Source organism: Meriones unguiculatus, chromosome 17, assembly GCF_030254825.1.
Source record: "Meriones unguiculatus strain TT.TT164.6M chromosome 17, Bangor_MerUng_6.1, whole genome shotgun sequence".
NCBI classification, from domain to species: domain Eukaryota; kingdom Metazoa; phylum Chordata; class Mammalia; order Rodentia; family Muridae; genus Meriones; species Meriones unguiculatus.
Window position 1 is genome coordinate 36,013,005 of NC_083364.1, and position 14,727 is coordinate 36,027,731.

At 46.9% G+C, this 14,727-nt stretch overlaps 1 protein-coding gene across 3 annotated transcripts; it reads left to right on the forward strand.

Moving 5' to 3' along the window:
- The first annotated feature begins 1,969 nt into the window (after positions 1-1,969).
- On the forward strand, positions 1,970-13,299 carry Tm4sf19 (transmembrane 4 L six family member 19). 3 transcript variants are annotated; one of them, XM_060370217.1, is made up of 6 exons: positions 1,970-2,191; positions 7,787-7,988; positions 8,476-8,541; positions 9,970-10,139; positions 10,274-10,457; positions 11,797-13,299. In XM_060370217.1, exons 2-5 carry the CDS (start codon positions 7,809-7,811, stop codon positions 10,455-10,457), a joined length of 600 nt encoding a protein of 199 aa, XP_060226200.1. In that variant the 5' UTR covers positions 1,970-2,191; positions 7,787-7,808; the 3' UTR covers positions 11,797-13,299. The 3 variants fall into 3 exon arrangements, with proteins under 3 accessions (XP_060226200.1, XP_021491018.2, XP_060226201.1); XM_021635343.2 differs by having other exon boundaries at positions 1,972-2,191; positions 11,794-13,299; XM_060370218.1 differs by lacking the exon at positions 1,970-2,191 and adding an exon at positions 4,072-4,147 and having other exon boundaries at positions 11,794-13,299.
- The last annotated feature ends 1,428 nt before the right edge of the window (positions 13,300-14,727 follow it).

Sequence of the window (14,727 nt, forward strand, 5' to 3'; positions counted from 1 at the left end):
TCCGGGAGATCATCAATCTTGAATGGGAGTGCCTTTGCCCACTAGGCCATCTTGACAGCCTGCAAGTATGTCGTGTCCTTATTGTGTTGCTTATAAGATTAATCATGGAGTTGTCACAAACTGACCCTAAGGAGCAGTGACCCAGCTGCCATTACCAGCTCCGCACTAAGCTCTTCTCTTTATGGTTTAAGGTCAATTACAGCCCTTTCCCTTATTCCTCTGGTCATACTTTAATAATACCCATACAAGCCAAGCAGTGATGGCACACACCTTTCATCTCGGCACTCAGGAGACAGAGGCAGGTGGGTTCAAGGCCAGTCTGGACTACAGGGCTAGTTTAGGACAGCCAAGGCTGCATAGAGAAGCCCTGTCTCAAAAAATAAAAAATAAATGATACCCTTACAAGATGGTCAGCCATTAAGCAAGCCTGTGGGTTGGAAACAAAGATACTAAAAAGCTGAGTGGTAACTAGCAACTGATGTTCCAGTTATACTAATTGTATAAATACAAGGTTTTATAACAGAAGCCACATGTGAGGCTGACACCCTCTTCCAGCCTCCACAGGTACTGCATGCCTGTGATGCTCATGCTCAGATACATACACACACACACACACACACACTGGCCTTTTTCTCAGTCATTTGGTTTCATTCATAGAAGTAAGCTCTGCAGAGACTGTGTTCCTTTATCTGGTAGATTATTAACTCAAATGATCCTTGAACTTCTGTCATGCTGGGTTCAGGGTATTTCACATCGGGCAAGATACAGCCTTCTCCCTCTAGGATAGCAGTTCTCAGCCTTCCTCACACCTCGACCCTTTAATACAGCCCCTCACCTTGTGGCACAACTGTTGGGAATCCTAATGTAACTATCTGTGTTTTCCCACGATCTTAGGTGACCCCAGCAAAAGGATTAGTCAGCCCACAGGTTGAGAAACCACTGCTGTAGGACCAGTTATGTGAACTGAAGTTCCCAGAAAGCGTTCTACAGGGCCATCTGAGTGATTAAGATGTCTGTGGTTGGGGCTGCGGAGGTGGCTGGACCAGTTCAGAGCACTGGCCGATCGTCTAGAAGGTCTGGGTTTGAGGCACATGGCGGCTCACAACCATCTGTAACTCCAGTGTCCAGAGATCCAGTGCTCTCTCTGCTCTCAGCTGGTCCCAGGCACTCACAGACATGTATGCACACCAAACTCCCATGTACATTACATAATAATAATAATTTTGAAAGAGATTTGTGTCCCACCTCACTCCCAGAATTTATGAACTTAGTTCTACCATCTGTAAAATTCTTAACTCTGGCTCTGTAATCATCTCTGCTAACTATGAGAAAGAAAGAGTTAATTACAGAAAAATGTTTTACTTGGATGGTTTCTGGAAAAAAAAAGATACAAAAATTCTTGGATATTAGTTACCATCTTCACTGTTAATGTGCCACACAGAATGATTTTAAGCTAGTTGGTTTTTTGTTTTGTTTTAATTTGTTTTTGAGGCAGGGTTCCTGCTTCCTCTCTTTAGGATTGTAGGGAGCTTCCAGATCTGGTGGCTGGGGCTTCGAATAGGAGCTTGTCAAAGGCAGCTCTGGGGCTCCGATCACAGCGCAGCACAAAGGGTTTGTTGTGACCGTGACACTGGAGGATGGTGCCTGGTGTTTGAACGCAGGAGAGAGGAGAAAGACAGTGAGGCCAACCAAGTAGGGGGGGTGAGAAGGGAGAAAGGCAGGGCTGTGCTCAGTGTTGCTGCCACAGACGGAGCCCAGATTCTGCAAGGAGAGAGGCTCCAGCAGGACAGGAGAAGCTGCTGTCAGGGAAGGGTTTTGGTGGCAGGGGAGGCTGAGGTGTTTCTCCTGGGTGCATCCGGTGACTCACTGAGACCATTGATGCTATGAGGCTCTGGCATGTTGTTTCCTTCCCTCGGAGTCACATGAAAATGAGAAGAGAGTGGGTCATGAGCATAGGGTTTGACTGTGACAGAAAGCCTTCAGCGGAGGCCCGTGGGCAGCTGTGGACACACACACACCCACTCTCACATGAATGCCGAGGCAACCTCAGCATATAACAGAGCCCTTCTGACCCTGCAACCCTGACCTTGTAGGAGTCCTAGCTGAGGCTGCAGGAGCCAAGGCCCACTTTGAACAGAGCGTCTCCTCCACTTTCTTGTTCTCCCATCCTGATTCTTGCCATCAGACGCAGGTAAGCAGAAATGGAAGGGTCCAGTAAAATGAGGTCCAAGAACAGTAGGGCCTAGCAGTTAAGAGCGCCAGTCTTGCAATGCGGAGTCCTGGCTCTGCCCCTTAACCACTGTGGGACTCAGGCCTGTGTCTCGGGGACTTCGGGCCTCTGTGTGTGCCTAGAATACCTTTTCCATCCAGTGCCTTAATAGTCGAGTTTTCCTGTGACAGTGCTCCTTCCAGAAAGCCTTGTCCTGCAGGCAAGGGTTAAGCTGCTCCCTAAGCTTCTGCTCTTACTACAGTCTCCTCCCTTTTTGCCTGTTCCCCCTACTTTCAGTCCTTGAGGAAAGGGACTGTATTTTTTTCCACCATTGTGTCCCGAGGCTCTAGAACAGTGTCCGGCAAAGTCCGGCATTTGATAAATATGACCTGGGGAAGGAAGGTGGGAAGTGGGGAAAACACAGACATGGAATTTGCGCTAGGCAGTGGCCGGTGACTGGTTCACACAGCCTGCATCTCAGGTTCGAACAAGGGCCTCCTCTACAGCCTCCTGTTAAGATTTGACTTTTGGGGCATGATGGTGCATACCTGAGGTCCTAGCACTTGGGAAATGGAATCAGAAAGACCAGGCATTCGAGGCCACAAATTCAAGGTTTGGGCCACAAGACACCTTGTCTCAAAAACAAACAAAACCAAGTTTGACCTTCTGATCCCGCCTGTCTCTGCTCACATGAAGAGCAACCTCTTTGCTAATCTTCTGACTCGCGTGTTTGGAAGGATGTCTCAGGGTGTTGTGATTTCTATGGGAACGGTCATAGGAAGTGAAAGTCAAAGCAAGTCACAGTCTCCTCTGTCTTTAGACTGAGTTGGGACTCCTTGCCCTTAGCGTAGAGCCTGATGGGCAGGCCAGCCAAGGGTCACTAGCGACTAAGCAAAGCCAGCTTCTTCAAGGGCAAACGTTTGTGTTCATTCTCCATCAAGGTATATTTTTCCTCTGTTTTCAGCCAGAATCTTACATTTCAAGCTGAGTGTGCCCAGAGATATTTCTGCTCATCGCTTCTACATGTGTGCGCCTCCCGCCCTCAAATATGTCTAGTTTTTCATTTTAGATTAAGACTCAACTTGAGCTGGCTCAGAATGACTTCCCTGAGCATGCTTGTGTATGCGTACTTTCACGCAGAGGGCCCACCCCTGTACAACTAGGAAGAGGCCCCTGAGTCAAATCCCCCTCCTGCAGTTGCTCTCTTTGACAATACATGTAACACATCCTTCTCTACGCCCTTACGGCTTGGCCATGTTGATTCTGACTTGGTGCCTCACCAAGGCCCCGTGAGCCCATTGTTATAGGGTCTCTGATTCCACTCGCCTATAAGACCACACTCAGGTTTGTGGCTTTTCCTCTATTTGTTTAAATTTGTTTGCTTTGTTTAGTTGGTTATTTATTTATTTATTTATTTATTTGTTTATTTTGAGCCTAGACTCTAGTAGCCTCGGCTGGTCTCTATTATACTATGTAGCCAAGGTTGGCCTTGAACTCTAAATTCTTTCTCTCTCTCTCTCTCTCTCTCTCTCTCTCTCTCTCTCAGTTTTCGAGAAAAAGTTGTTCTGTATAGCCCTGGTTACCCTGCAACTCACTTTGTAGACTAGGCTGACTTTGAATTCACAGAGATCTGGCCTCTGCCTCCTGAGTACTGGGATTAAAGGTCTGGGCCACCACGCCAGCCAACTCTAAGTCTCTTACTTCCAGTCCCAAGAAACTGGGGTAACAGGCACACACCGACACGCCTGACTTCAAGAATTACTCATTTGTTGATTATCTAAAGTTCAGTAATAACTGAGAGTCTTTTCTTGTTTGTTTCATTTGGGAGTTTTTGAGACAGGGTCTCTTTTAGCCATGGATGGCCTCAAACTCACTATGTGGAAGACAGCCTTGAACTCCTAATCTGCTTGCTTCTACTTCCCAAGTTTGGAGTTATAGGTATGTGTCGCTGTGCCTGACTCGGGCTTGATAATTTTCAAGCCTTTCCTGTGATTTTTCTGAGAGGAAACCTCGGCAGGAGAGTTTGGTTTTGGTACTTGGAGGGTTCTGGAAGTGCCTCACTCACTAGTGGTATGAGCAGGTGTTAAAGGCATTCCTGGCTAAAAGTGGCTCCTTGGCCAGGTTCCAAAAAACATTCTGGGGCTAGACAAATGGCTCAATGGTTAAGAAAGAGCACTGGCTGCCCTTCCAGAGGTCCTGAGTTTGATTCCCAGCAACCACATGGTGGCTCACAACCATATATACTGGGGTCTGATGCCCTCTTCTGGCATGCAGGTGTACATGCAGAGAGAGCACTAATATATGTAAGTTAAAAATATGTAAATAAATACATTAAAATTAAAAAAAAAAGCAACCTCATTCTGTGGGCAGTGGTGGCACACACCTTTAATCCCAGCACTTGGGAGGCAGAGGCAGGTGGACCTGTGTGATATAAGTTCCTGCCCAGCCTGGTCTACAGAGGGACTTCTAGGACAGCCAAGGCTACACAGAGAAACCCTGTCTTGAAAAAAGAAAAAAGAAAGAAACAAACAAACAAACAAACAAACAAAGTAATTAAAACAATTGAATCACATTTAAAAAAAAATCATATTCCTGAATGGCCAGTAACCTATCAGCTCTTTCTGGACCCTGACGAAATCAGGCCTCGGAAAGACAGCGGGTTAGTTGATGTCACAAGTGGGGCACTGCCCTTAAATGGCAAGATAATGGGGGGAGGGGGCGGGGAAGATGGCCCAGATCACAAGACGATGAGGAACTTAGTACAAGGGAAAAAAAAAACAAAACCAGAAGAACACAACCTCCAGCATGGCAGGGAGGAATATTTTCTAGAGGGCCTTGCCTCTTGATGCTGGAAAGGATCACATCCTGAGGCTTCTTCTGGTTTGAGGAGCTTCAGAAGGTGCAAGGGGCTTCAGAAGGTGGCTCCTGTCATCTTTTCTAGCTCCTCACAACCCCTCCCCTCCTGGTCCTGGTGTCCCTGGGTGAAATCTGCCCTTCACCTCCAACCCCAGCTCCCCTAGCATGGGCCCCATCCTCTACCGTGACCCAGAAGCCCTTTACTTGGAGCAAGCTACTTTATTATTCGGTGTGAAAGGGCTTGGGAAAGGCCACTCACCACACAGAACAGAAAAACTGCAGCGGGCAGTAGGTGCTTGGGGGAAGGGAGGAGAATGTGGGCTGAGGGGAGTCACAGGCCATCAAGGGCTGTGGAGCCCAGCTGAGGAGAAAGCCTGCCTCTTCAGTGCTGTTTCTGGCAACCACCTCCTTATCACAGACTTACCAAAAAACCTAGGTTTTTTGGTTTGAAGTCTTCTTTATTTGTGTTCAGTTTTTGTTTTTGTTTGTTTGTTTGTTTGTTGAGACAGGGTCTCTCTCTGTTTTCCTGTCTGACCTGAATCTCACTATGCAGTCAGGCAGCCCCCACTCATATTCTTTCTGCTTCAACTAAATTACTGGGATTTCAGGTGTGAGCCACCTCTAGCACGGACCAAGACTTCCTTTTTATGGCTGAATATTTCCTTATGTGCACATATAAAATGCATTTTGTTGGTGGGTTATTAGCACATGTCTAATTTTAACTTTCACGAATAAAGCTACTACGGACATTCAAATATCAGCGCTTGTGTGGGCAAGCATTTTATGCACTTTCATAAAACATGGAATTACTGGTTGATTTGGTAAGTCAATGTTTAGTCAAAAGACAGTGCCACACTGTTTCCTAGAACAGTTTAACCATCCCATTCTCACCAGCAGTGTGGGACCATTTTGATTCTTCTTATCCTCACCCACAATGCATATACATGTATAAAGGCTGACAGGGCTGGGTATGGTTGGTGGCGCACTCCCAAAGGCAGAAGCAGGCTGAGCTCTTAAGTCTGAGGCAGGTTGTTGTTCATGGTGAGGTCCGGATCAACTCCACAGAGTGAGACCTTGTCCTAAGTAAAACAACATAAAGACAAACCTCTAACAGTAGTCAGCCAGTCAGTCAGTCTGTCTGTCTGTCTGTCTCCCCACCCCCAGACTAACATTAAAATCCTGGGCTCATATGACCTGGCCCAAACTTTTTTTTTTTAAAGATTTATTTATGTATTATGTATACAGTGTTCTGCCTGCATGTACACCTGTATGCCAGAAGAGAGCACCAGATCTCATTTTAGATGGCCGTGAGCCACCATGTGGTTGCTGGGAATTGAACTCAGGACCTCTGGAAGAGCAGCCAGTGCTCTTCACCTCTGAGCCATCTCTCCAGCCAAGTCAATGGTTTTCTTTTGCTGTTGTTGTTTGTTGTGTACGCCACTGCCTCCAGGCCCCAGAGGACAATTTTCAAGAGTCCATTCTCTCCTTCCATCATGTGGGTATGTGGATTTCCCGAGATCGAACTCAACTTGTCAGGCTTGGTGGCAAGCACCTTTACCTGCTGAGTCATTTCAACACCCAATGATTATCTCTATTCCATACAAGCTTTTAAAGTATCATCAAGATGCCCATTTTCCATGCTTCTTGTCAGTGGTATTCTTTTTTTTTTTTTAAGTTTTTTTTTTTTTGTTGTTGTTAAGATCTATTTATTTATTATGTATACAATGGTCTGTCTGCATGTGTGTCTGCATGCCAGAAGAGGGTACCCTCTTCTGGGGTACCTCTGGGGCCTGGAGGCAGTGGCGTATGCCTTTAATACCAGCACTAGGGAGGCAGAGGCAGGAGGATCTTTGTGAGTTTGAGGCCAGCCTGGTCTATAGAGTGAGTTCCAGGACAGCCAGGGCCACACAGAGAAACCCTGTCTCTAAAAACAAAAACAAAAACAAAAACAAAACAAAACAAAATTAAAAAAATAAAAATTGTCCTCTGGGGCTGTGCAGATGGCTCAGCAGTTAAGAACACTGGCTGCTTTTTCAGAGGTTCAGTTCCCAGCACCCACATGGTGGCTCACAACTGTCTATAACTGTAGTCTTGTGGACTCAGATGACCTCTTCCGGGTGCAGATAGATGTACATGCAGATAAAACATCCATATGCATAAAATAAATACTTTTTCTTTAAAGGAAATTGATAGGGATGGTGGTGGAGCACACCTTTAATCCCAGCACTGGGCAGGCCAGAGGCAGGCAGATCTCAGAATTCGAGGCCAGCCTTCTTTACAAAGCAAGTCTAGGACAACCAGGGCTACACAGAGGAACTCTGTCTTGAAAAACCAAAGAGAGAGGGAGGATGGAGGAAGCTGTCCCCTAACCTCCACACATGGATGTGTCACACAAATGCCCCGTGCGCACACACGTAAATGAATAAGATGTAACACAATTTTAAAGACAAATAGAGAAATAACCACTGGTTATAATAGGGCACACACAAAATAGGATGGGCTGTGGGAATGTGTGTGATCGAAACCTGGCATAAAAATGGAGGCTGCAATGCCTATTTATTGGGGAAGGCTTAGAAATTCAGTGTGTTTAAAAAAAAAAAAAAGTTCTGCAACCGTCCTTGATATGACCTATTCACAGAAGCCGTCTCCATTTTGTCGTGTACCACATCCTGTTGGGCCCTCCCGCCCTTGCCCTGCCCTGACCCTCGCCCATCATTCCAGGGTGCTGTCTTTTCGCCGCACAATGGCTTGCTCGCGGACCTGTGCCCGCTTCCTAGGGCTGAGCCTCGGGACTTCATCCCTGTTTGCTGCTGGGGCCAACATCGCCCTCCTCTTCCCTAACTGGGACGTGACCTATCTGACGAGGGGCCTCATTGGCAAGCATGCCCTGCTGGGCTCTGGGCTCTGGGGAGGAGGCCTCATGGTAGGTGTCTTGGGTTCGGTGGGTGGGAATTCCCAAAGCATCCTTTTAGGAATGGGGTTGGGAAGTGGTATTGGGGTGTTCCGACAAGCTGGCATTGAGCCCATGAATGGTCCACGGAAAAGGGGGACTTGTCATGGGTTGCTGGGTTTTTTAGCTTGTATCCAGGAAGCCAGGATGGATGCTAGAGTCAAAGCAGGCTAACCCTTCAACCTGGACCCAAAGTCCGTTTCAACAGCTATGTGCGGTCGCCAGAACTGTAACTCACCCAGTCTCTTAGGTTTATTTATTTTAGTGTGTGGGTGTTTTGACTGTGGGTACCTCTGTGTACCGAGTGGGTACAGGAACTTTCAGAGGCCAGAAGAGGGTGTCATATTCCCTGGGGCTGGAGTTGTAAGCCGTTGTGTGTACTGGAACCCAGACCTGGGTCCTCTGAAAGAACATCCGTGTTCTTAACCTGCTCCTGCTAACACACTTCTCTGCTCTGCAGGTGCTCCTGGCTGCGACTCTCATCTCCCTGACGGGCTTCCTCAGTAAGAGCGCACCCTGTCTGCACGTAAGCGTCAGCGCCTCTCCCCGCCTTTAACACAACTCCCGCATTCTCTGCTCTAGAGGCAGAAGGCTCAAGGGGCGATTTTAGTTTTCAGGCTTGAAGTCAGCTCCTGCCTATGCCATTTAACAACTCCAAACTCTTGGCAAGTGACCTAAGTTTTCCAGTCTCATCTCTAAGAAGGGAGTTGGTCAGGGCAAAGGAGGAAGTGGCTAATGAACCACAAATGTCTGCGAAATGTGATAAGCTGCTATTTTCTTTGATACCTGATAGTATGAATAGAATTTATGTATACTGTAATTATATATCTTTTATAGAAAAATTCCCGGCTGTTTTTTTAAATGTATTTACTTAGTTATTTTATATTTGATTTCATGTGTGTGGTGTTTTGGCTGCTTGTATGTTTGTGTGCCTGGTATCTGTGGAGGCCAGAACTGGACTTACAGATAGTTGTGAGCTGCCATGTGGGTGCTGGGAATAAAACTCAGGTCCTCTGGCAGGGCAACCAGTGCTCTTAACAGCTGAGCCATCTTTCTCCAACCCCTATTTGGTTTCTATTTTATTTTCTTCTTTTTGTTTTTGTCTGTTTATTTGTTTTTGAGACAGGGCTTTTCTGTGTAGCCTTGGCTGTCCTGGACCTGCTTTGTAGACCAGTTTGGCCTAGAACTCACGGAGATCAGCCTACCTCTACCTCTCCAAGTGCTGGGATTACAGGCATGCACCACCATGCCTGCTATTTGGGTTTTCTTGAGACAATTTTTCACTATGTTGCCAGGAACTAGCCTTGAACTTATCGTCCTCCTGCTTCACAACCCCAGTGCTGGTGCTTGGCTAGTTAACTATTTTCTTAGAGGGCTGGAGGGTAACTCAGTGGAAGAGCATTTGCCTAACATGCGTGAAAGACTGCGGTGGATGCCCAGCACTAAAGCGAACACAGAACCAACCCAAGCCAACCACATACATGAATCCCCCGTCTCAGACACCTGTTCATATGTGGGCCACACACACAGACTTTTTCCTTACCATTAGAAATAATCCAATCACCAATTTATTATCTAATTCTTCTACTGTACAGATAATGATACAAGGACCAGAATAAATTTGCACTTTATTAATTACAGCTTCTTCATTTGTACTGATCTTTAAATATCTCAAGTTGGTGTGTTGGTTCACTCCTTTTAACACCCATTTATGGAAGGCAGAGACTGGAGGATCAGGAGTTCAAGGTCATCCTGAGCTACATAGTTATAATTAACCTGGATTCTTTGTGTGTGTGTGTTTTAAAGCAATGTGTTACCCCCCCTCCCCTGTGATAGGGTAAGAGAATGCCTGGCCACCAGAGAAGTCAGACTTGGCCATGTCACACACCCCAGGCCCCCACCCTGGGTCCCTGACCACAGCCTCATGTGGGTTCTATTTCTGCCTCCTCTGCAGTTTCTCACTGCTCTGTTGTCAAGTGGCCTGGCTCTGCTTGGGGCCCTGATTTGCTTTGTCACTTCTGGAGTAGCCTTGAAAGATGGTCCCTTTTGTATGTTCGATGTGACATTCTTCAATCAGACACAAGCTTGGAAATTCGGCTATCCCTTCAAAGATCTGCCCAACAGGTAACAGTCACTCATAAACCCAGTCCGGTGAACCAAGCCAGGCGAGCCCTGACCCTTGTGTTTTCTACTGGAGTTCCTTGATTGTCAGTTCTCATTTATTCCCCCACCTCTGACCTCCGTGTTCTCTGGGCTAGGAATTATTTGTATGAGCGCACACTCTGGACCTCTGTCTGCCTGGAGCCCTCTAAGGCTGTGGTTTGGCATGTGGCCTTCTTCTCCACCCTCCTGTGCATCAGCCTCCTCCAGCTTCTCCTGGTGGCTATCCAAGTCATCAATAGCATCCTCGGCCTGTTCTGCAGCTTCTGGGAGAAGTGCTAGGTAACGGATGTCCTCTCGTGAATTGGTGCTCTCGTGGCAAGCTTCCTCCTCCAACCCTTTCTGCAAGAATGGGCTGTGAATCTCTCTTAGGCCTTCCTCTAGGATAACAGCACTCCCTTGTACATAGGGGGAATGATGCAATAAACTGAAAGTCACACTGTACTTTGAAGATGATACAGTAATAGAGCAACGAAGTCAATGCTGCTGTATAAATGATCTCATTTCAGCCTCTTAACAATCCCATAAAAGTTGGTCACACGTTAAGACAGAGTAGCTGAGACTTGCAGATGATAATGGACTCTAATCTCAAACACAACTAGGTGACCCCATCACTTCTTCTTCTCCTTCTTCTTCTTCTTCTTCTTCTTCTTCTTCTTTTTCTTCTTCTTCTTCTTCTTCTTTTCTTTCCTTTTTTTGGGTTTTGAAGACAGGGTTTCTCTGTGTAGCCTTGGCTGTCCTGGAACTAGCTTGTAGACGAGGTTGGCCTCGAACTCAGAAAATCTGCCTGCCTCTGCTTCCTGAGTGCAGGGATTAAGGGATTAAGGTGTCTGCCACCACTGCCTAGCTGACCCCCTAACTTCTAAATTTAAGTTTAACATTATAATAGACACAATTGTGTTTTCTCAAAATCGTAGGCTGAAGCCCTAATCACTAAAATGACTGTATTGGAGACAGGGCGTGGCATGGTTATCAAGAATACATGAGGTCATAAAGGTGAGATCCCAGCCCAGTAGGGTTGGCATCCTTACAAGAAGAGCAGGAGACTGGGCATGGTGGTACACACCTGTGATCTCAGAGCTGGATCCAGGAGTATCATCAGTTCTAGACCAGCCTCGGCTACAATATTGAGACCCTGTCTCAAACAAATGAAAAGACTTAGTAGCCCGAGGCAGGAGGGGAAGGAGGTTCTGGGCAATTTAGAGAGCCCCTGTCTCAAGATGGTAGGGCCAAGGCTACAGCTTACTGGTATACTATAAGCAGAGTTCTAGGGTCAGTCTCCAATACTGGAGAAGGAAGGAAGGAAAATACTCCACAGGAGAAACCTTCAGATCATTATGTTTATTAAAGCAGTGAAGAGTATTTCGTGGGTCCTTAATTAGCTGGTGATTAAGAGCAGGCTAGTGCCTCAGAACTCTTGGTGGAGAAGGGAGGCCTGAGAGGGTTCTTAAAGCCAAAAAGGCTGCAGTTACAGCACACCAGGCGCAGGCTGATGGCTGGATTTTAAATAGTAATAGACCCTTTTGAAGAAGGGATGGAGGAACTCTTTGACCAGTAAAACCTTATACAATTGTCATTTCTTAAAGAAACATTTTCTTTACATTTTCTCCTCTCACAGCAGGGAAGAAGGAACCTTTGACCTATAAAACACCCTAAAGGCGTCCTTCATCAGAAAAAGAGAGAAACCTTTTGTTTATGCACAAGATGATGCTACAGAGTGGAGATGTGGGGTCAGGGTAACCTGACCTTCCCTGAGCCATTTCAAAAGAAAGAAGGAGCAATGAGATGGCTCACTGGACAATGCCTGCTGCTAAACCTAAGACCTGGGGTTTAATCCCCAGAACCACGTGGTGGGAGGAAAGAAGAGACTCACAGACTCTTATATATTGTCCTCTGACCTGTACACATGTGTACACACACACACAAATACAAACACCACGGTACATGCACAGCTCCTACCTCCAGACACAAATAAATGAGTCTAATAATTTAATTTTGTTTTATTTTATTTGTGTATATGGGCATTTTGCCTGTATGTATGTCTGTGTGACTGCATGCATCTACGTCGGGCAGAAAAGTCGGCGAGATTCCTTGAAACTGGACTCACAGATGGTTGTGATGACCATGTGGGTGCTGGGAACTGAAACCTGGCTTCTCCGGAAGAATCAGCTGTGCTCTTAATCACTAAGCCATCAATCCACTCCCCCCGCACCCCCAATTGTTAAAAGGATGAAGAGGAGAAGGAAGAAGGGGAAGATGGGGAGAGGGAGACCCAGACCTCAGTTGATACATTAGAACAAAGGAAAGATCACTTAAGAACCCAGCAAGGGGTCTACCATCTGCAAGTCAAAGACACAGGCCTCCATAGACACTAAATTTGCTGTTGCCTTGCTCTTCAATTTCTAGTTTACTGAACTGTGAGAAAATACGAACGTGGTAGGTCATGCTTATAACACCAGCACTCAGGGACCTGAGGCAGGAGAATCACGAATTAAGGCCAGTCTTGGCTAACTAGAGAGACCTCAGCAAACAGCAACAACCACGGGCTTCTGCTGATTAGTCCGCCCTGACGGAGGAAATGTGTTGGACTGGCTCTAGCAGACTAGTCTTCCGGGGTTCTTCCCAGTAGCATGCACTGTAGTTCAACAAGCAGTGGATTCTGAGGAGCCATCACAGGCCGGCATCGCGGCACTGCCCTGCCCTTCACACTGATGGTCCGGTTACCACAATTCGGACACCACGTGGAAAGAACTATTTAGCGTTTGACACAGGTGCCATAGAGCTGAGAGGAGCAGTGAACTTCGGAGCAAGGCTGAGGAGGGCTTTGGTTGCGTCTGAGCTGATGATAGTCTGAAGAGTTAGTCCAACGGAGAAGTGTGGCAGTTGTTGTAGTTGTTGGGCTCCGGAAGCAGGCATCTCTGTGGCTAGCCCCAAGGGACCTGACAAACTGGATATCAGGCATCTGTGAAGCCATCAACAGACCATCTGAAACCACCTGCACAAGCTCTGGGTCACCTTGTAAGAGAAATCCCACCACCTCCAATCTTCTCCTCTCTTGCCCTACCCAGAGGGGGTCTCTGTGACCCCTTCCCCCTTCCTTTAATAAACCTCCCATGCAGACCCAGTCGCGTGGTGTGATTTGTGAACCCGCCGTGTAAGTTTGCTGCACAACCCAACAGTACTCACTTCTCTACCCCTGCGAAGATACACCATGCCCAAGGCAGTTTATAAAATTACAGTTTATTGAGGCTTACATTTACAGAGAGTGAGTCCACGGTCACCATGGCGGAGAGCATGGCTGCAGGCAGGCATGGCGCTGGAGCAGTGGTTGAGAGCTTATGCCTTCTCTGAAAGTTTGGAGGTAGAGAGAAAGAGACTGGGCCCGGCATGGGCTTTTCAAACCTCAAAAAGCTCAGGTGATACCTCCTTCGACAGTTCCTTCCTAAACAGTTCAACATCAGACCAAGCACTCAAATAGATGCGCTCATGGGGGCCATTCTTAGTCAAACCACCACAGTGTCAGACAGATTTTAAGCTGGCCTGTGGATGCGAAGCTTATGCCAGGAATAGGATTGGCTAGCTCTGGCGCCATTGAGTCAAGGGGCAGCTGCAGAGGCTGTGAGCACTGAGCTGCGGCAGCGGTGTACCCTGCTCTGTGCTCTCTCTCCAATGGCCTCAGCCTGCTGCCTAGTGCCAGGAGGAAGGCACAGCAAGCCAGTCACATCACGAAGAGTCTTACCTACAGGCAAAGGAGTATGAATGCTGGGGGGGATGGCCATAACAAGCTGCTGAAAGGTTTCAAACACAGACATAGGAAAGCCACTCTGGGACATTGTGAAGGGTGGACAGCGAAGGTGAGATTTTGGAGTTAGAATAAGGGACGTTGATCTAAACAATAATTTGAGTGAATTTTTTTTTAAGATTTGTTTATGTATTGTGTATACTATGTTCTGCCTGCATGTACACCTGCTCGCCAGAAGAGGGCACCAGATCTCACTGTAGATGGTTGTGAGCCACCATGTGGTTGCTGGGAATGGAACTCAGGACCTCTGGAAGAAGAGCCAGTGCTCCTAACTTCTGAGCCATCTCTTCAGATCCCTTTGTTTTGTTTTGTTTTGTTTGTTTGTTGATATACTGTTTCATATAGCCCAAGCTGGCCTCAAACTCACTATATAGCCGGAGATGGTCTTATTTTCCTCCGTATCCTCTTGCCTCTACCTCCCAAATGTGCAACCATGTCTAGCTGAAGAAGGTACTCTCTGAACCACAGTTTGAACAGTAAAATTAGTCTGGCTCCACTGGAACTTGCAACAGGGTGTCTCCCAGCAACTTTTAAATAAAGCCATCAGGGTGAAGGTTACAAGAAGAGCTTGGAAAAGCACCAGGGAGCTTCTTTTTATTAGTTTTTAAATTATATGTCTCTATGTATATGCGTGTGTGTTGGGAGGCGGGCTTGTGCAGATGAATGCAGGTGTCCTCAGAGGCCAGAATATTGGATCCCCTCTTACAGGGAACTGTAAGCTGCCTGATTTGAGTCCTGGGAACCCAGCTC

Bases quoted from the DNA above. Each gene is read 5' to 3' on its own strand.
- Tm4sf19 (XM_060370217.1), top strand. From the start codon at position 7,809: ATGGCTTGCTCGCGGACCTGTGCCCGCTTCCTAGGGCTGAGCCTCGGG. The intron at 7,989-8,475 runs GTAGGTGTCTTG...TCTGCTCTGCAG, and splicing joins TCTGGGGAGGAGGCCTCATG to GTGCTCCTGGCTGCGACTCT. The intron at 10,140-10,273 runs GTAACAGTCACT...TCTCTGGGCTAG, and splicing joins TTCAAAGATCTGCCCAACAG to GAATTATTTGTATGAGCGCA.